At 52.2% G+C, this 20909-nt stretch overlaps 1 protein-coding gene across 1 annotated transcript in view; it reads left to right on the plus strand.

The window, feature by feature from the left end:
• LOC144931374 (slit homolog 2 protein-like) overlaps window positions 1–20909 on the plus strand; it is a 242288-nt gene that overhangs the window by 145298 nt on the left and 76081 nt on the right. The window contains exons 6-10 of the mRNA XM_078855179.1: window positions 2–58; window positions 2382–2545; window positions 10673–10811; window positions 14019–14090; window positions 15053–15124. Coding sequence (XP_078711305.1) covers window positions 2–58; window positions 2382–2545; window positions 10673–10811; window positions 14019–14090; window positions 15053–15124 — 504 coding nt within the window. The remainder of the gene's footprint in view (window position 1; window positions 59–2381; window positions 2546–10672; window positions 10812–14018; window positions 14091–15052; window positions 15125–20909) is intronic.

Genomic DNA, 20909 nt, shown 5'->3' on the forward strand with positions numbered 1-20909 from the left:
ACAACGTCACGGCGCTCTCCGTGGAGAGCTTCAACAGCATGCCCAAGCTGCGCACCTTGTGAGTACACGCGGGCCGCTCAGTCAACGTGGCTCCATCGCTCTGTGTGGCCTGGCCAGCGTGGCTCTGTCGGTCTGTGTGGCCTGGCCAGCGTGGTTCTATCGGTCTGTGTGGCTCTGTCGGCCAGCACTGCTCTGTCGATCCGTCCGCGCATGGGGCTCGGCCTGCTCCATCACTCCCCCTCTCTTCCTGCAAATGTCACAAACAAAAAAGGAAATTTAATTATTTTGTGGAGTAAGCTTGCGCGCGTTTTTTTTTTTGGCTGATGTGTGATGATGGCGATGATAATGATGATGATATTGTTGATGAATTGACTGATGATGATAATTATTCATTGACTGATGATGATGATGAGGACTGTAAATTCATGATCATTATAATCACGTGGTGGTAATTATGATGATGATGATAATGATGGTGATGATAATGACGAGATTGTTTTAATCCTGATGAAAATGGTATTAGTGTTGATGATGTTGACTGGTTCATGTAAGTTTTTTCATGATGATGATCGTGATGAAGATCATGATGATCATGATAAAAATTATGAATGAGATGATGATAGCGGCAATGACTATCACGACACAGAGCCACACCGACCTACTGAAAGGGAAGCGACATCGGTGCATTACAGCACGGTCCTGCACGCTTTCCACCTTTGCACACACGCCTCCCACCCCTCCAGCTCGGTGAACCCTTGCACAGGGACGCTCGCTCATGTCGCTCACACAGCTCATGACGGCCGCTTCCAGCGAATCAGAGCCAGGCCTGGGGGGGGGGTGGGCAGGGGGGTAGCAGCAGGCCCGAGGATTTATCCGCTAAACGAATGCAAAGAAACTCAGTGGCATGCCACGATGCACGGGTGGGGCAGGGGGGCGGAGGTGACATTTATCAAGCGGGCACCAACAGGAGATGTCCTTTACCTGTCCGTGGCGTGCGACGACGCGGTGCCGCTCGCGAGATAAAGCGCTGTCCTCATGACCGCTGGTGCCACGTGATTGGAATTCCGATGCCGCCTCTCTCTTTCCTCTCTCGAGCTCCTCTCGGAACGTCGCAAATTAAAAGGCAAAGTGACGGTAAATTGATTTGACACGCCTAATGCGCCGATACGTATTGTGGCCGCGTTGTTCGGCGAGCTTTCGCCGACGGAGGGAGAGGAGCGGGCCCCGCTGTTAAATGAGAACCACCTAGACGCGCCGAACTTCTACACCCGTGCACGCAAAGGTTAGGGAGGCATGTATTATTCATCGCGTGTCTTACAATCTCGGGGAAAACATTGGGTGCAAGTGGCAGCAACATATTGTTTTCGCAGCAAGAATTTGGAACAATCCATAACCTGACTTTTAATATCCTAAAAGCCACGTACAAGGCCCGGGCTGCCTCCCCATTGGCCGCCCTCCACCGATGCGGCCACTTCCATTGCTCGTTGCCAACCCTCATCCGCCCAACCAATCATCCCGCCGTGTCAACGTTGTCAGGTTTGAAAAGCGAGGAATTAAGAGGAACGCGGAATCGTTTTGCAAAACAATGCGTTCGGAAGCCAGAGGCAGTTGAGATTGGATTGCTGGAGATTTGATTTATGATATGGTTCTATCTTGCAAGTCCAATTCACCTCCCTCCTCACGGTCCCACAGAGATCCTCGCCCTGCCTCCACCACCGTTGCGCCCCCATAGACAAATATTCCCTGTGTAGTCTCAACAGACTGTTGGGGAAAGTGCTGTTAGCGAGCACCTATGACGGCTGGAACGGCACACGAGGGGCTGGGTGGCCAGGACCATGCCCGTCCGCCTTTGTCTCCCAAGTGGCGATGTTTACACATTGCACCGGTTACTCATTTGAGGTTGAGTCGACCTAGGACTGGTTCAGATGTTTGTCACCGATGTTGGTCGTGAGTGGGAATTGAACTCGAGTCGCCGGATATGTAACGCGGCGCACTAACCGCAACACTACCCCCCACCCACACCACCACCGCGGCCCCCACACGCGCACTGACACACGTCAAAGCCCAGAGCGGAATATTTAAAGCTGCTAAATATATATTAATGCGCGCAGGCGAGTGTTAGGCGCTGAGCTTGATTGGGGAAAATTTAGCGATGCATTTGCATATAAATTTTGCAATTTAGTTCATGACAACGTTTTGTATTGTGATGAATACTCTGTTAAAATTGCGGATGTTTTAAAAATGTATGCAGACGCACGTTGGCGGTTGAGTAGCTTCATTGCGTGTGAAAAGGTTACAGCTTTAACCCTTTCCCTCACCACTTCGTCCTTCCCTTCCCCTACCCTCTTCTCCTCCTCCTCCTTCCACCGCCGCCACTCCAGCCGCCTGCACTCAAACAACCTGCACTGCGACTGCCGCCTCTCCTGGCTCTCTGATTGGCTGCGTCTCAGGCCGCGCCTCGGCCTCTTCACCCAGTGCATGGGCCCCGTACACCTCCGTGGACTCAACGTCGCTGAGGTTCAGAAAAAGGAGTTCACCTGCGCCGGTCAGTTTCCCACTTCTCTCCATGACCCCCCGACCCCCGCCCCCTGCTCCTCGACCCCTGACCCCCGTCGCACCGTGAACTTCATAACACGTTCCTTTTTGGTCACCGCATCATTGAGCGTCGATCAAAGTGAGGTGTTTCTTGTGAGCTTTGATATCGGTGGTCCCATGAGGAGGTTAGCTGCTTCCATGGAATTCTGGAGTTTCCACCATTGGCTGCTCAAGGTTGGCAACAGAGATGGCCACTGGCCCATAGTTAAATATTTTTCGTCTCAAAATGTATTCCAATTGTATTTTCTGTGTCACTGTGTGAGACAAGCTATTCCATTCAGAACTCTTACAGAACAGACGCATCGCACCTTGTCAGAGAGGAGCCCTCAGAAGTAGACATCACAGAACTAACCCCTGAGATCCCTTCAATCGCAGTGCTGCACTTTTCCACGAGCCCCTCGAGAAAGAAAAAAAAAAATCTTACGCGGCAAGTCAAATTGAACGTTGATTTTTTCGTGCGGTCATTGCAGGCGAGGCAGAGACCGTCAACTCTCCACACTTGGGTTAATAATTTCGCGACTGACCACCAGGATTTGAAACCAGCGTTCCATTTCCTCACTAAACCTGAATTGTATCTGAAAACTCGACACCGTGACCTTGAGACGAAAAATATAGAATCGATGACCTTTCAAGGGGATGACCTTTCCCCATGGCACATGTGCCCCATAGACCTGTGCACGAGGAAGAACCATTGCCCAGAAACGTCACCTATGACATATTTTTTCCTATTAAGGCCACGGGTGTTGTTGACTGACGTGTTAGGTGTCTCGTTTGTCATGCTCGTGCACCACGGCCGACGCGCCGTCGCCCGAGCCGTTTGCGTATTGTCAATCGAGGACCCGTTCAGGCACGAAAACCACAGGGGTCATTGCGTCGCCCGATTCGCTGCGATGGAGTAGATATTCGTGTCTTCGTGGAACTCTCCTCGTCTCGATTGAGGTGCAAAGAAGCGCAAGGTGCTGCCTTTGGACCAAGCAAGGCGATGGAATTGGAGACTCTGACCCTGAAGTATTCGTCCGTTGAAACTCTCCGCTGGCAAAGCACAGCGATGCTCAAGTCCCACCCGTCTGTTGTCAATCCCATCAGCCTCGTTCCCTGACGGCCAGAGCATTTAGAAATGTTCGGTAAAAAACCCGCTGAGTCGTTTATTGATTACATAATTCTGTCTGCAGTCGTTTGCTGAAATAGAGCTATGCGAGGTGCTTTCGTCCCAGACATTTCCCTGGGACGATGCGACACGCAACTCATGCGCAAATTGATTGCCTGTAAAATTACGGAGCGCGCAGGGAATTTGCGAGAACGTTTTGCTCACTCTGTCTTTGTTCGTTTTGAGATTTTAAGGTTTCTGGGAGTCAGGTGCAGTGTTGAGGTGGGGGGGGGGTGTTGTGAGGTGGAGGTTTGCATGCACGCGTGTGTGCACGTGTTCAAATTGAATATGACGACCTGATTTAATCCTCCATACTTTCACCCACCCCGTCAATTGTTCTCTCGTCACCTTCAGTGTATTTTTGTAACGGCTCCCAAATGCACGTAGTTGCCGTGCCGTTAGTGCAATTTCCGTAGATGCAGATGGCTTAACATCTTCAGTGCTGGCAATGCCACATGGGGAAATGTGTTAACATGTTGGTGACATGTTGGGAACGTTTTTGCATTCGTGTCTACGGTAAGCACTGGCACGTCTCAGACAACCGTGTGAATGCCACGTTTTAACGGCGCAGGGGAAAATAAAGATGCATTGATTGGACGACGCATCTTCGGAGGTGTCACGGTGACTCGGACGATGATTAAAGGGTGCGGTCGAGACACTGAGCCACCAACCACTGACATGCCAGGTTCAACTCTGGGTTTCAGTCACCCAAGCTTAAACCCCGATTCTAAAGTGCGGTGAGTTGATGGTTTCAGCCCAGTTGCCAATTGCTGTGCAAAAAATATTGCAATATGAAATTTGGTTTTGCCACCAAATTTAGCTTATTCCTGCTCTGCAAAATGAATATTTCCTTTTTATGGCCGCGCGATGAATACTCTTTGCAGGGCATGCAAAAATAGTTACCACCGAGCGCGATCAACAATTCCACTGAAGGGAATTCCAGATATATTATCCTGTTGATATAGAAGTAATTCTATAATTGCTGGGCATGCATGCAACGACACATTTAATACGGGCAGAAAAAAATATTGCCACTTAATATACAACCATGTGGTGGGTGGGGGGGGGGTAGTGGGTGGTGAATCCTTACATGCCCGATAATTGGGGTTAAAAACCAACAAATGGAATAATTGATGGCACTGGGGCTCAGAGTTTGGCACCTGCTCAGAGAATACCGCACCCCACGGGTGAGCGGGGGGTGGGGTGCGCCGTATCACCGCGTCACCCGCCACGGTGGCACAAGCATATCCGTGTGTACCTTGGCATGCCCGGTGTTTCACCAGAGGGGATTCAGAGGCCGGGCTTTGCAAGCGAACATCGGGATGGGTGGTTGACAGTTCTGGAGAGGGGGAGGAGGTTGCGGACGGGGCGGGGGGGGGCTGGTAGGTGGGCACGTTTAGTGATCATTTTTCCGTCGTACATTCCGCCCAAGCCTCGGGCTGTTAAAGAGAACAAGGCAGTGAATGAGCGAGCGGGTGAGAAAGCAAGAGCGAAAGACTGGAATTAAACCTCTCCGGGACAGTGTATTATTTTACCCGGCGAAGAATGGGTAGTCATGTACAGCGCAGAACACTAATTTTCCGCCACCGCTACTTATTGAAATGCAGGGTCCGTAACCACCACTCTGCAGCCATCTGCAAGGAGGCTGTAACAGCACTTAACCCTTGCGGGCCCACGGTGCCTCTTTCCTTCCCTCGCATTCGGCGCGCCAACCCGCCCGCTCTCTCCGCCAGCCCCGTGGGTCACTGGACGCCTTTTCGAGCGGGTAGAACGCAAGCGTGCTCCGATTTTGCGAACGCGACGGCCGCTCGATCTCCCTCGGGGAGGGGGAGGGGGAGGCGGGGTCATCTTGGGAGCGACGGTCGCCGTCGAGGGGGCGTTGGGCGGGCGAGAGACGCGACGGCCTCAGCCGCGCGGGATGGGGTGCGCTCGGTGGGCGGTTAAACTCTTCCCTCGAGCTGCCGCGCTGCAAATTCGCCGCAGCGAAAAAAAAGAAACCCTCCCTCCGCGCGCCTCCGTTTGCCGTGCAAGTCCCCGAGAACGGCGCTACGATCATCGTGAGGTTAAAGAGGAAGTATTAAGTTTGGTGACTGAAAAAATGGGGAGGGGGGCGAATGGGACAAAAGCGTCCAATTAGGCGTGCGTTAATTAATTCGACAAAATAAGGGAAGCCGGTCCCATTGTGTTCGCAATCCCCCCGCATTTTCGAGTCGATTCATGGAACGCATCGCGTATTCGGCGCACGTGCGGGACGCATAAAGACCGCGTGCCACTTCATCATTTCATCTGCAGCTATAAAAAAAAGAAACGCCTTTGAAAAAAAGGGAAAAGGTACACACACACAGAGCGAGACAAAACCTCCGCGCATCGGCAAAGTAAAAAAAAAGGGGTTATTGAAACCGTGGTTAATGTGCTCCGCAATTAAGCCCCGGGCTAATTTAGCGGGCCCCACACTCTTGCGATGGGTGAAAGATTGCCGTGGAGACTGCGTAATTAAAAGGCTGCTCTTGGAGATAAATACGACGAGATGGAGCGTTGACTTTTGTGTGTTAAACCCCTGCCCTCTCGACGCACAACTCACCCGCTCGACGCACCCGCCCCCCCCACCAACCCACCCACCCACCCACCCCCCATCAGCTCCCATGTTTCTCCCTTTTCATCTTCGTCCGGCTCTCTCTCTCTCTCTTGCGTGTGCGTGTGTGCCCTCTCCTTTCACCTCGTTCAAGGAGGCCCACTTGAGCGACGACGGGAGCAAATCGGCTTACTGTTTAGGCATGGGCCTCGCAAGATTCCTCGCCGGTGATTTAACGGGGCCTGCAAATGTTCCACGGTTCCCATGCACCCCACCCCCCAAACTCCCCCCCAACCCCCCCCAGTTGGTCGGAGGCCACCCGTCCCTGATCAGTGTGGGGAGGAGACATTTGAGATGCAATGTCCCAGGAACCTCGGAGCTACTTTCACTCCTTGCATCGCCCGTCACCTGCGTCATTCAATGCAAGCCGTTGTCCCGAGGAACCTGGGAGCCACAATTGAATGTCTTTGAAGTATGAGGCTGTTGTGTGTGTGTGCGTGCGTGCGTGCGCGAGTGATCTCGGTCCATATTTTCTTCAATTTGAAGGGCGTCGCGTATCCCGCATTGCACCCGAACGCCGTCCCATCTTCCTCCGGGACCCCTCCCCCTGCCCCCCGCCCCCCCCCCCTTTCATCTGAATTCTCACTAGAAAAAAATGCGTTAACAAGTTCGAAGCGCTGGCGGCGTATATATAACGAATGACGGGTCTCCGCTCCCGTTTAAGTGACTTGAGTATTTGTTTAATCGCCGGCGGAATGTGGCGCAGTTGCAAAGTGAAGGAAATGCCGCTTGTTGTCAGAGCGCGGCCTAATTGGGCATGCACACATATAAATGCAAATCCTCAATCTTACGCAGACACACGAAAGGCGAAGGTCCCCCCCCCACCCCCCGCCCCCTCGTTTAGACCGCCAGGCCGCACGATGGCACGCAGCGGCAAACGAAGGGCGGCACGTCGCACGGCGCCAGCGCTTGGTCGCGTTCATCTCTCATCGCCTGTGCCGACCATTCGCGTACTGATCCGAGCACGCGTTTTTAAGACTGAGTCGACCTAGAGGGGAGGGTGGGGCGTGGGGGTGGGGAGCCCCACGACAACTTTCGGATATCGCTTACCGGCGACGTCAGCCACGACTTTAAATCGATCTTCCCCAGACACCCGGACGCGCGCTCACACGCTCGCGCGCTCACACGAAAATCTTTCGCGGCTGTGTTCCGTAATTGGCATAAAATCATCCGTGTCGGGTTGTGGCGCGAATCAATAAAAGCGAGGAGTCTGAAACCGCCTCAGTTCGCTTGCGGAGAGCCTCGGCGAGATGACCACAGAGAGCATGGCCACCTGAACTCCCCCCTAGCCCCCCCCCACCGCCCCTGCCCCCACCGTCCACTGATGAGAAAATTAATGCAGCAGTCGACATCGTAACCGCTTGCCTCCCCCAGCTCGCCGCCAGCCAGGTGTGTGCGCTAATAGCGGCCGCTCCTCCCTTTATTGCCCGTTAAGCTCGTATTATAATCACCAAGTCTTCGTGCGCTTTTATGGCGTTTAGATTTCCCATGCAGATTCGGTCCCTTCAGACTAATTACGCGTGCACAATTTATTTACTCGCTCTGCCTATTTCTTGGTAATTATTGCGGCCGGGCGTGGCGCGTGGCCCACCCACCCCCTCGTGTGCCGTGCCAGCCTTGGTAGGTACTCAGCACTTGCCCTAACAGTCTGGTAAAGGTTATCTGGGGATCTTTGTATCTGGCTATGTTTTTTAACTGCTTTCACGGACGGCTCTAACCAGAGTGACGTCGCGGCGTCCGGGAGGAACGTCCTTTTGCCCGTGCGACTTTGTTCGCACTCTGCTGCCGACTTGAAATGTTGGCGTTGGTTCTGCGATTGCACAGTTGGGCTGAGCGTTCAGCTCGACGATGTGCAAGCAACGTGGTCCACGTGCATCTGCGCGTGCGCACACGTGCGCGGGTGTTTGTGGGGAGCGGGCGCGTAGTGATGAGCGCACTGCGCTACGAAGCCCGACGACCCCAGTTTAATCCCGGTCCCGCGACCAATAAATAGCGGTGAATATTTGAACCTGTCCTGGGCCTTCCCTTGGTCGACTTGCCACGGCGCGTGTAAACATCAGCACCGGGGAGACAAAGGTGGTCCGGCCGTTGGTTCTGGTCACACCGTCCCCTCGTGCGCCGTACCGGCCTTATGATAGGTGCTCGCTAACAGCAGCTGCTCCAACAGGCTGCGTAGGCTACTCGCTGCGTCGGGAGATCTTTGTGTGTGTGTTGGCTTGCACGCCCTGTCGTAGGTGTGTGCTCCAGCACGGTTCGATGGTTCCTTGGCCGGCGTGTGAACACGCGTGTTGTTCCGGGGACCCTTGCCAGGGAGCTTGTCCGGTGCTTAATTTTTGTCAGGTTTGCATTAAAAACTCCACTAAGGTCAATTAATTCACACGGAGCAGTGAATTCACTCTCACCACCAACACAGGCCGAAGAGAGAGAGAGAGAAAAAACAACCCCGAGATTAAAAAAATAACCGAGTGCAGAAATAATAATGATGATAAGCTCGTTTAACTAAAAGCAAAACACAACGTAAAAAACACAAAGAACTCTTATCTTATAGCGACACATTTGGGACTTATATCTTGGGCTGTCCGACGTGCGTTTTCCGCTTTGTTAGCGAGAACTTTGGCTTTAAATGAAAATGTCGCTGCAGCGTGATTTCCGTAATGTGTCAGACGTCACCGTGGCCACGTCTCTGGAGCTTTGCCTGAACGCAAATTCCACTCCTCTTTTTCATTGACGTCGATTTAAAGATGAGTCGGACGGCTTGAGACACACGGAAGACAACCTGCGTAACCATGATTGTAACTAAGATCTGTACCGTATAACAGCTGTACCATCGCAGTGCGCTCGTGAAAGACAGCCTCGAAGCTTATTGGGCCCTTCCTGCTGGAAATAAATAAAATCTATCTATAGCCATCTGTCTGGATTAGACATCTCGGTTATTCAGATCTCACTTATGCGGTAAAGCTCCGTGCAGTTACCTCTGTAGCGAGAGCATTGAAAGAACAGTTATCGGCTGATCGCCATTCTATATCATGCGAACATGTTCGTAGAGTTGATATATAATCTTGTTTTGAATATTTTTTTTTATAAATGTTAAGTTTTTATTACTTTTTTTTTATTCATCTTGAGCTTTGTTTTAAAAAGCTGGGCAACGGCAATGGGACGATGCGGCCGCTCGCCAGCGGCCGTGCAGCGCGCGCGTCACGGGGAACATTCATCGACGCGCCAACTGCGGATCTGCCTGCACGAACAACTGAGTTGGCACGCCTCAAATTTCAGATGTTGTGGTTATTACGGTTTGCGATCGAGCACGCTCGGCAAAAAATTGGAACATCCTGTCCCAGGAACGTACTCCGCCGTTCAAGCAAATTTGCTCCGTCGCATTTAATGCACCGCATTAAACCAAACGTGCGTGTGTGTGTGTGTGTGGCATAACAGTAATAACATAAATAAGCAGCTGAACTCGAACATTTAATTTAAAGGCTGTATATTTATTTATTTACTAACTGAGTGCAGTTAAAATTGTAGTCGTGCACTGGTGCACGTGTGGATCCTGTTGACGTTGACACCGTGATCGCTATGTGTGTCATTCATATGGTTTGTGTTTAAACATTGTGGTGGATGCAGAGATGATGGTGAAATCCTTGACAAGCAAAATCTACAAACAATCTGTTCATACTCACGGCGGTTCAACGCACGTATCGCGAGCGTAGGAATCGATCTTAATCGATGGATAGATTAATCATCGTCCGATGCATAAACATCCGTGCCGCGGTGTCTCATTCGCCATCGTGCTAACGCCAAGTAGATCGATACTCCCTCTTTGGCCATCACTTATCTCACACGGACGTCTCGGGGTCTGCCCTTGCCGGCCAGCGTCTCCATTAACCAGATGCATCCGTCGCCACGAAAGCCAGCGGGCGTGCAGGGGGCAATTGACGTCGCAATGCGCAGCGGATGTAAGCATCGTCGCCTACGCTCGGATTGAGTGTTCATGCTTGAGTCTCAGAGAACCAGGCTGTGGAGGCCCCTTTAGGATCGTTGGAGTTCACTGTTAATCCTCGAGGCTAGGATAGCCAGGCCTGAGGCACCTTTGTGAGCCTTAAGAGTAGCGAAGCAACCTAAGAGACACGAAGCACTTTCGCGATGTTTAAAGCTCGGCGTTAATTGTCGACGCTCGGGGAGATTCACCGATAGAGTTCACTGTCGATGTCCAAGTGTTCACGGGGTCAGGTTCAGGGAGGTGAATCCCTGAGTGCCTCTGGAGGGATGTGACCGTGCGTGCGTGTGTGTGTGTGCTGCAGACTACTCACGGGGCCAGTCGTGCAGCGCGTTCGGCAGCTCGTGCCCGTCCGTGTGCACGTGCAGCAACAACGTGGTCGACTGCCGCGGCAAGAGCCTCTCCAGCATCCCCCACAATCTGCCCAACGCCATCACCGAGCTGTGAGCACTGCCGACCGGGAGGGGTGGGGGGTGGAGAAGGGGGATGCGGGACGGGGGCCTGGGGGTGGGGAGAGAGGGGGGGATGAGCACCCTCCTCTTGCGTGGCTCTCAGATGCGATCGATGCTCCTGACCACCGCGCCCCACTGCCACCTCTCTACCAAGTCACCAGCTCCACCACCGTTGCCACCAGCCATCACCACCACCTCTACCAATCACCACCAATCATCAACACTATTATCACCACTGCTATCAATCACCACCACCACCGCCAATCATCGCCACCACCACTGCCACCAATCATTACCACCACCACCGCCGCCATCAATCATCACCACCACCGCTGCCACCCCAATGCCGACTTCATGAGAAGCGTCCGCTGTAAGAGACTGGCCCGTGTCTCGCTGATGCGGCGCCACGTGGCGACGTCAAGCTGAGCTCTCGACGCGATGAACACACGCAGCGGGGATAGTAATCATAATTTACACTTCGACGGACTGGAGCGTGTTTGTGTTGAGATGTCGCATTGCGGCGGCGGAACGCTCTGCGCCTTAAAGGTGTTGTTTGTTTGTTTGTTTTCCATTAATGAACATAACGCGCAGATGTTTTGTTTCTGCAAAACAGAGCGCATTCGGTCTAGGAAATTAAAACAGATGAACTAAATTATCCACTCTAATTAACAACTCAAAACGACAAACACAAAGCCCTAACGCAGGCAAGAACATTGCTGTAATTTTCCACAGCATCAACAATAAAAAGTGAATATACGCCCGAACATTGTAATAAATATACGTGGAGATAAATCAATAAAATCAAGCGAGATGTTTTCCCCTTGGCAAAGACAAAGTTGTATTTTCGATTCCACCCTTAAGAGCACGGCAGAGCAGGCGAGGATTTCCTGTCCAATTTCCACGCTCACCCCGTCACTCCTGCCAGAGCCACCCATCGGAACATCGTTGAGCCTTTTCCCCGCATAGCCCCCCCCCCCTCCCTCAATGAACGCACACCCCAGCAGCTGCGTGGCAACCCATGCGCTGGGAAATTTTGAAAAAACGTATGAATTGATAACGGTGACAATAATCGTACGGCGTGGTTGTGGGGAAACGTACCGAGTATTTTACGCACTGACGTTGCTGCTGCTGCCGCTGCCGCCGCCGCCGCCGCTGCCGCTGCTGCTGCTCAGAGTTGGGCCGCTCTCGCCGGAGAATTTTTTCCGAACGACTCGAAAGCCAAGCCAGGCAGTCGCCGGCAAAAACGTGGCCAACTCCCGCGGAGAGACGCCACGCTAATGAAACAAACAAATTTGCTTTCAGCTTCATCGTTTTTTTTTTCTTCTTCCAAAGCCGGTGCCGTAGGTGGCCAAGCTCCAAAAAAAAAACGTAGGAGAGAAACGAATGCCTCGGGTGCAAGGGTTAAGGTAAATGGATTCTGACAGTGTCCCCCGCTTTACCCGAGGAGTAATTAGAAGCATCAGTGGCGGGGATTGCAGGTTCCTCCCTGGGCGATAGCATTTAGCAGATGTGATGTGGCCTCGTTTTCGTACGGATCTTTGGCCAAACCCAGCCAGATGAGACGGATTGACTCGAGGGAGCGCTTAAGCTGCAATTGACCCTGTAATAGAAAGGAATGGAGAGAAAAAATTGACAAAAAATAAGGGTTGATTAAAAGAAACACTGAAAGAACAAAACGAGGATTATATTATTAAAGCATTTCATAAAAAAACACATTTATGTTCGAAAGCCTCTGGCCCTCAAAGATGCATCTCTGCGTAATTATCTAATCCAATATTCCTCTGAGCCGGGTACATCGCAGATCCTGTTAAGGAAATACGTGGACTTAGGGCCATTCAATCGCTTACCGTCCTCAGCCTTCTCTGTGTGGCAGGGTCTCTACATGGCAGGGTCTCTGTGTGGCAGGGTCTCTGTGAGTCTCTACGTGGCAGGGTCGCTGTGAGGAAGGGTCTCTACGTGGCCGGGTCTCTACGAGTCTCTGTGAGGCAGGGAACATGCACATGCACCCGCTATAACCCGCTCAGCCGAGAAGGGGCCACCTGCGCCAGCGCACCGTTAACTTTTCATCGGCCTGAGAGCTTTTTATTAAGTTACCGGCCCCTTCATCATCTCATTTTTAATGCACGTACTGTTTTATTTAAACCGTGCTATAAATAGAGAGAGAGGGGGCAGAGAGGGAGGGAGGGAGGGAGAGAGGCAGGCAGAGGCAGAGAGCCCCCGCAGGGGACTTTGCTTCGACGGGCAGCAGCTTCTCTTTATTCTTGGCCTGGAAGTCGAGGTCGTGGGTGGCCGGCACCCCCTTTCCAGGTGACCTTTCCCTTCCTCGGGCGCGCCCAGACGTAGCTCTCATTCGACCGGCGGGAGGTTCACGCCGGCTACGAGAGAACCACGTGCGATGGGGGAGGGGGGGGGGGCCCCGCTCACGACCCAGATCCGATTAACCGGAATGGAATTCGGCTCCGTCGTGCTCAGATGCTCACGGCTCCCTCGCCCGGTGCTGAATGATTAAATGAGTGGACTCGGAGCGGCGGCTCGGTGGTTAGCGCGCACCGCTGCTTCGAGCCCGGAGGAAAGCCGACTTCGATGCATGGCCGCGGCTCGCCGCATTGGCGTGTGATGTCACGATCGGTCAAGGCCACCTCCGTTCCACGACGGAGGCACGGCCATCATGCTGTGCTACGGTCGAACAACGGCCGTGACTCGGTACGAATGGTAAATAATCGATCATTGCTTGCACGACGGGATCGATTGATCGTGAGAGCGTGTAATTTTTACGAGCTAAATTAGTACCGCGTCGCTCGTCCGCAATTCCGTCCGCTCCACGGCAAATCCTTGAGGAACGGACAAAGCACGGGGCCGAGGGGCAACTTTTGACGAGACAGCCTTTTGTGACTGTGCCTGGGCTTTGGGAATTCTGCAGGCGAGCGGAGTCGCTGCGAGTGCACCGGGGGGTATGCGCCGCAGGGTCCCAGGCACCGGGCGGCAAAGAGGAGGAGGAGGAGGAGGAAATTGAACAAGGGGGAGATGGGGGAAGGGGTGCGGCCCTCACATTTAATTCCTTGCATCAGGGCCAATGCCAACCATGCCCTACCACCACCGCAGCAGCAGCAGCAGCCTCCGTTCCAGCGACACGCGTCTGCGATCGAGCGAACGCGTTGACCGCGTGCGTCGTGTTATTTTTTCCCGCATCTCTCCCAGGCGCCTGGAACAGAACTCCATCAAGATGATCCCTCCCGGAGCCTTCAGCCCCTACAAGAAACTGCGCAGGATGTGAGTGCCCCTTGTTTGAACGGTTTGTTTAATCTCTCCGCTCCCGCAGCAGCACAGCGCAGAAATACGCGGCGGCGGTAACAAAGGGGCATCCACCTTTTTAGTTCCATCCCCCCACCCCATACTACCACCCCCCCACCCGCCCACCGACCGTGAGCATCGATTTTAAGCTTCTGCTTGAACGTCCGCCGCGCTGTTAATCACGGCCGCTGGAACGGTGACCCAGCGAGGAGGAGGGAGAAACGGCTGCTGAGCTTGCCGAGCTGTTGAACGTGAAAAAACATCAGGGAACGACTTTTAATGGCCAAGAGGCCGAGGATCGATCATCGCGCCGTCTTTTCCTGCGGTGGATCGCGCGCCGCAGTCTCCGTGTGCTTTTTTTCATGTTTTGAGAACGAGATGGTTTCAATCGCGCTCGCACGGCTTTTCGTAGGACGTCTCAGTTCTTCGCGGCATCGGTTCAGACATTTTATTTATGCTAGGGTGAGGTTTTTAATAGTGCATGCCCTTGCAAGATTTACAAGCAAATAAACATCTTTTACATTTCATGCATCAGGCCAAAATGAAGCTGTTTAAACCCTCCAGAGGGTCAAAATAAATAAACTATAAAGAAGTGTAATACACAAGTTTACTGTAATAATTTACGGTGCTTTGTCAGTCCGCTGCTGGATGAGGGCCTCCTCCATGTGGGTTGTGGTGGCTGTTTCACCATACCTCATCGGATTGGAGCAGTGCGGGTTGGTGAAGGTGGGGTTGGGGGGTGACTCACCACTGACGTTAACCCCAGCTGGGAATAGACCTCAGGCTGTCCGGGTTCATCGTCCACCCCCCCCCGCCACCTCCCCATGCTCACATCCTCACGCTCACCTTTCGTGTTCATCCGTTCGCTCCTCTGTCCCCTAACACCCTGCTTGCGTCTCCTCCCGTTTCGTGTTTTTATTTCCTTTTTTTTTGCTTTGCAGAGATTTGAGCAACAACCAGATCACCGAGATCGCTGCCGACGCCTTCCAGGGCCTGCGGTTCCTCAACTCCCTGTGAGTTACCGCCGACACGGTCTGTCTCGTCGCGTCGTTTGTTTGGTGTGCAAGCACAAAGACAGAGATTCCCCCCCCCCCCCACCGTGTAACCTTTCACACACACAAATGCACACACAAACGCACAGTGCAACACACGCACGTATGCATACAAACTACCATGAAGACAACAAAAATTCCCCGTGCTGCCTTTAACAGACTGTTGGGGCAAGTGCTGCTAGCGAGCACCTATAAAGGCCGACACGGCACACGAGGGGGTGGGTGGCCAACACCACTCCCGGCCGCCTTTGTCTCCCCAGTGGCGATGTTTACACTTTTCACCGGGTACTCATTTGAGGCTGAGTCGACGTAGGGGAGGCACAAGACCGGTTCAAAATATCGTCACTGGTGTTCGCTGTGAGCGGGAATCGAACCCGGGTCGCCAAGTTCGTAGCGCAGTGCGTTAATCGCTACACCACCATTCCCCACACTATATACACATTCAGACACATTGAATACATGGCTGCATGCACACACGCACACATAAGCACACTCAACAAGCATGTGATGCAAGCCACCCGTTTAATTAATAGCTTAAATATTCCGTCTAATTTTTCATGCTTCGAAAAAGTCAGGCCCTTGCCAAGAGCGGAATTATATCCCTCTCGTTTATTGATTAATTTTCTCAGCTGTAAGAAGCCTTTCTGTGAGTGCCTGTAGACACTCTATCCATGTACGCACTGAGTTGGAATGTTGCTACTTCAGCGACCACACAAATAACGCAACTTTTATGTTACCTTTAATATACACGCTTAGAGTAAGAGAGAGAGAGAGAACATGACATTTTAAGCAGCTGCCATTATTCGGGAAACAACAATTTTATTTTCCTGCATTCGGAAAGGAAATGATTAAATTCCATATTTTTTTAAATTTATACTTAACTCCGCTCCTCGGTGTGTGGAATTGAACGCGCCCGAGAGGACGTCCATTGGAGAGAGATGGAGCAACGAAGTTAACTCGCGCGCAGGCAGGCGCTACGTGGATTTATCACTCTGTCCCAGGCATCGCGTGATGGTGACGGCTTTGGGGCGGGAATGCCTTCATCCAGCAGTGGATAGGCCACGGCTGACGATGACAACAGCGCTAATCCTTACCAACGTGTAGAGACACGCGCGTACACAGACGAGCACGCGTGTCGGCATGCGTGCGATGTTGTAATAAAGTCCAGACCGCTCTTTTCCTGATCTAATGTAATTCTCACCGAAAGCAGCATGTGTCTAGGAAAGAGTATTTCTCTCGCCGATGTCTATCAGGCCAGGTCACGTCAATCTTCTGTCGCCGTGTTGCCCACGATTTACATCTCGGCTTTGGTTAGCCTCCTATCGCCCCTGCTGCCGGAGCCACTGGGTGGTCACGCACCTGAGTTGACGCTGCCTGGCAGGTCCGGGCGGGGGGGGGGGGGCCTTATCCCGAGATCGCGAGCGGCGAGCGGTTAAACATTCCCTTTTATTATTTATGCCACTTTTCATGGCACGGGGCAGATCAAGGCGATTTGATTTGCTGCCAGTTAGACTGTGAGCTTGGAGAGAATGAACGAAGGAAGGAATATGAAAGGATCATTCTTTTGCCAACGAGGTGCATTTTACAATTTAAAAAATGGGGTTTTGTTTTTTGTTATTTTACCCCAGAGTTCTCCAGGATCTCTGCGATAGAAAACAGGATTTTATTTTGTCGTGTTGCTCAATCCATGAATATGTTCATCACCATCCGCACACTCTGCAGAACGTGGCAATGTGCGAATCGTCGTGGAGCTGGTCCTTGTTACGTTCCTTGGGGCGGCTCCAATCTTTTAACAAGTCTGTGTGTGGGGGGGGGGGTGAGGCACGGTTGGGGCATGAAACAGAGAAAGAGGTTAGAGGATAGGAGGCGAGGTTGAGGTGACACCTCAGACATTCGTGGGATTAAGCAGAACGCTGTTGCCTCGATGGGAGCAGTGGTTTGGTGGGAGAGCAGTGATTTTGTAGGAGCAGTGGTTTTGTGGGAGCAGTGGTTTTGTGGGAGAGCAGTGATTTTGTAGGAGCAGTGGTTTTGTGGGAGCAGTGGTTTTGTGGGAGAGCAGTGATTTTGTAGGAGAAGTGGTTTTGTGGGAGCAGTGGTTTGGTGGGAGAGCAGTGATTTTGTAGGAGCAGTGGTTTTGTGGGAGCAGTGGTTTTGTGGGAGCAGTGGTTTTGTGGGAGCAGTGGTTTGGTGGGAGAGCAGTGATTTTGTAGGAGCAGTGGTTTTGTGGGAGCAGTGGTTTTGTGGGAGATCCAAGCCAGCTCGGCCTCCCCGAGGCACATGTCAGCAGTCGTGACCACGGGGCTCACTGTGCGCCGCGACTCAGACCCCTACAGACCCCCACGCCACTGTTTCTCGATAGTGGGCCATTGTACGCACGTCGGTGCCCTACCCCACGTCTCAGGGCACACCTGAAACCAATAGAGGTCACTTACCGTTAGGGTCACTGGCGTGTCCTACACGAGGGAGGCGTTGTCACTCGGTCAGCCCTCACCTGCGTGCAAGTGGGGGAAATTGAATTAAATTGAATTAAATTGAATGAAATTGAATGAAATTGAATGATCTTGCATAATTCGGCAACTGCGATGCAGTGGCAGTGGACGTGTCGAGAAGGAGCTGCCGCGCTCTGTCGGATTCCGAGTATCGCCGTGCCCTATGCTAGGCCCCGACGCGGCTACGTGTGTAATTGTTTAAACAAATACAATTGTGATGCTGCGTTGGTAGCAGTGCACAGGGCGTGTTAATGTCAATGACACACTCGCTGTTTGAGTGAAAATCCAGTGTTTTATTTGTGCAGTCTCCAGTGACCAGGCTAAGGCTCTCATCTCGTTAACACTTGCGAGCCTGGTACCATCACGGATGGCTCAAACCCAGACTCGAACCCAGGGTCTCGGACGGTTCTGGTCCAGTGTCCGCTGGCAGCAGCATTAACCTCCTGAACCACCCGGCCACTTCTCCGCGAATTAACTTTTGAATTTGTCACCGAATTCCCACATCACTGCCACCGCTAGCAGTGCCACCACCACCACCACCACGATAGTTGCTCTCAGTGAGCAGCCGCCCGGAGCTTCGGTTCCGCGTGCACCACGCACATTTTTTTTTTATTTTGACTAATTCCAGACAAATTAGACAATCCTGACTCACGCGGTTCCGATTACATTTACCAGGAGTCAATTGAAGATGGAAGTGGAGTTGAGGGAAGAAAAGGGCAAGGGTGGTGTGGGGGGTGGGGAAGGTTGGGGTGGGGGGGGCATGAGGGCATCGTGTGGGAAGTTGGCTCGTGTAGTAGAGAGGTGAAAAGACTGACAACTCCAACTAAGAGTGGGTTTTTTTTTTTTGCCAAAGTCAAGTGTTCAATTTTTTGTCCCTTTGGCTCCTTAGCTCATTTCCTACCACCATGGGGTACGGAGTTTGCCGATCGCTGGGCTCCCGGCGAGGCTCGGGTCACGCAAGGAGCAATCCCGAGAGCTACTGCCGTGTATCCCTCGTCGTTAGGCCGCGAAAGAAATGTATAAATCGGTGCGGCGGCAAGCGGAGAAAAGGAGGGAAATTGAGAAAGTGGGAATAAAGAGGGCGGTTAGACTGTTTGTAGACAAACAACAAAAAAGATCGTTTAAAAATGCTTAAATTGAATAACGTAAAAATGGGACAAACAGGGAAATGGTGGCGCAATTATTGGAATGAAAGACAAAGCAGCGTAAGAGGAAAAGAAAAGAGAGCTTAGAAGGATAATCGCTAACAAATGAAAAAATAAGAGGACGAATTAAACATTTGCAGAAAAAAACGTGGATGAGCTGAAAGAAGAAAGGGAAGAAAGTGAAGGGGTAGGGGGAGAGGGTGGGGAGGGGGGCTGTGGGGAGAAAGGCAAACATAATGAGACGTTGTTATACATCTCATGGCACCCCCACTGAGTGCCAGGCCCCCCCTCGCAAACAAGCGGCGATATACGTTCCAGCTGGCCCCAGGAATGCTAATGCGGCGGTGGCGGCGGGGGCAAGGCCACGTCCCCACCGTTAGCGACGCCGGCACCCAGCGCGGCACGGCCCCGGTCTCCCCGTGGCAGACCGCCGTCTGCCCACGTGTGCACGAGGGTTGACGGTCTTGCGTTCTAATGAACTATTGGTTGCGATCATCGTCGCGGTCGTGATTATTATTTTGATTGTTAATAACTTTTTACTTCGACCACGTGGCGAGCACGGCCTCGCAGTCCGGGGGATTTGAGGGGTTCAAAGCCTGTTTCGGGGGTTGGTTAAAAACCATCAACCCCTCTTGGGGTCGATAAAACGAGTACTGCTTTGTGGCGAAGTCAACAGTGGTTTTCCCATTGAGACACGCTGCCCCCCCTCCGCCCCCCTCTGCCCCCGCTATCGGAATTTTGAATTGTCACCACTTGCTTAGGGCCGTAAACAATGCTCATTTAGGCAAGAAATCACTTGTGCTCGACCTTTGCCCTATGCTATTGTTATCACCATTCATATTGTTATCCTTCGCGGGGTGTAGTGTTACTCGGAGGCAATGTATGCGATTTGTAATTATTGTTGAGTAGGTGTGCCATGACGCATGGGGTTGTAGCCTAAACTCGATTGTAATGCTCATGATGCATGCATGCAATCGCGCTTTTGGGAATCCACTTGTTTATGATTGATGAAAATTGTATGCCTACTTTGCATTGGCATTTAATTTGAATAATGCCTGCTGGCATTGTTTCCCGATGACGACGTTACCGTTGAGAGTATTCGTGGCCTGCACCGGATCACCGTGTCGAAGGAAGCACTCCAGAAGATGTTACGGATCTACTTCTGAAGCCACTTCAGTTCGTTTCTTTCGTTCACAGTGGAGGAACGCCGTTCACACACTCCGCAACGAGTGTCCATTGCGTGTCAACGGGATAGATGGTATTAAATCCGAGTCTCAATTGGGACCTTTCAATTAAGCCTCAGTTGGGCGGCCCTGACACCACAGGAGGACACGGAGTTCGATCATCTAAACAGCCCACCCCAAGCTAAAATGGAATCAATGATTTGGCGATGCTGCTGCTGCATTGGCAGTGGTGCACAAGCATAGACTCGACCCCAATTCGTCTACAACACAGTGGCATTAAAAGGAAACAAATACATATTTTAGTGGTGGCGTTTCAAACAATTGCCCTTTACTTGTGTGCTATGAAGAATGGCAATTGCTCAAAACTATTTTGGCCACTGATGTATAATTTTTTTAAGGCCGCAGTTTTATTCACGAATGTGATGAGTCATGTTGTTAATTATGCCATTACGAGACTTTTGTCTTCGAAGTATAAAAAAAATGAAGTCTCGCAACTGCAACGAGTGAAATAAATTCAACACGGTTATATTTTAAGCGGCCATTGGTGACCAGGCTGGCACCGCCAACTTTCTCCGCCTGAGGTCACATTTTGACGACGTGCAGCTGAAGCCAGGGATTCAAAACCCAGACTCTCATTGGTGCTGGTTCAGCGTCTCAGCCAACGTCCCCATAATTCACCCTGCGATCCTCCTACTCCTGCCCCCCCTCCTCCTGCTCTTCCCCCCCCCCCCTCTACACAGTGCCCATCCCTAACCCTCCCCCAAACCCCACCGCTGTGCTGGGTGAAGTACTGGGCTTCTGCGCCGTGCGAGAGAGGGCATCTCTGCGTGGATTGTCCTTGTCACCCACCTGCCGCACGCGGTGACCCCGGTGGCATCGCGCTGGCAACGCGAGCGAGGAGGAGAGGGGCGGTTTACAACACCGCCTG

Source organism: Lampetra fluviatilis, chromosome 4 (genome assembly GCF_964198595.1).
Source record: "Lampetra fluviatilis chromosome 4, kcLamFluv1.1, whole genome shotgun sequence".
Lineage (NCBI taxonomy): Eukaryota > Metazoa > Chordata > Hyperoartia > Petromyzontiformes > Petromyzontidae > Lampetra > Lampetra fluviatilis.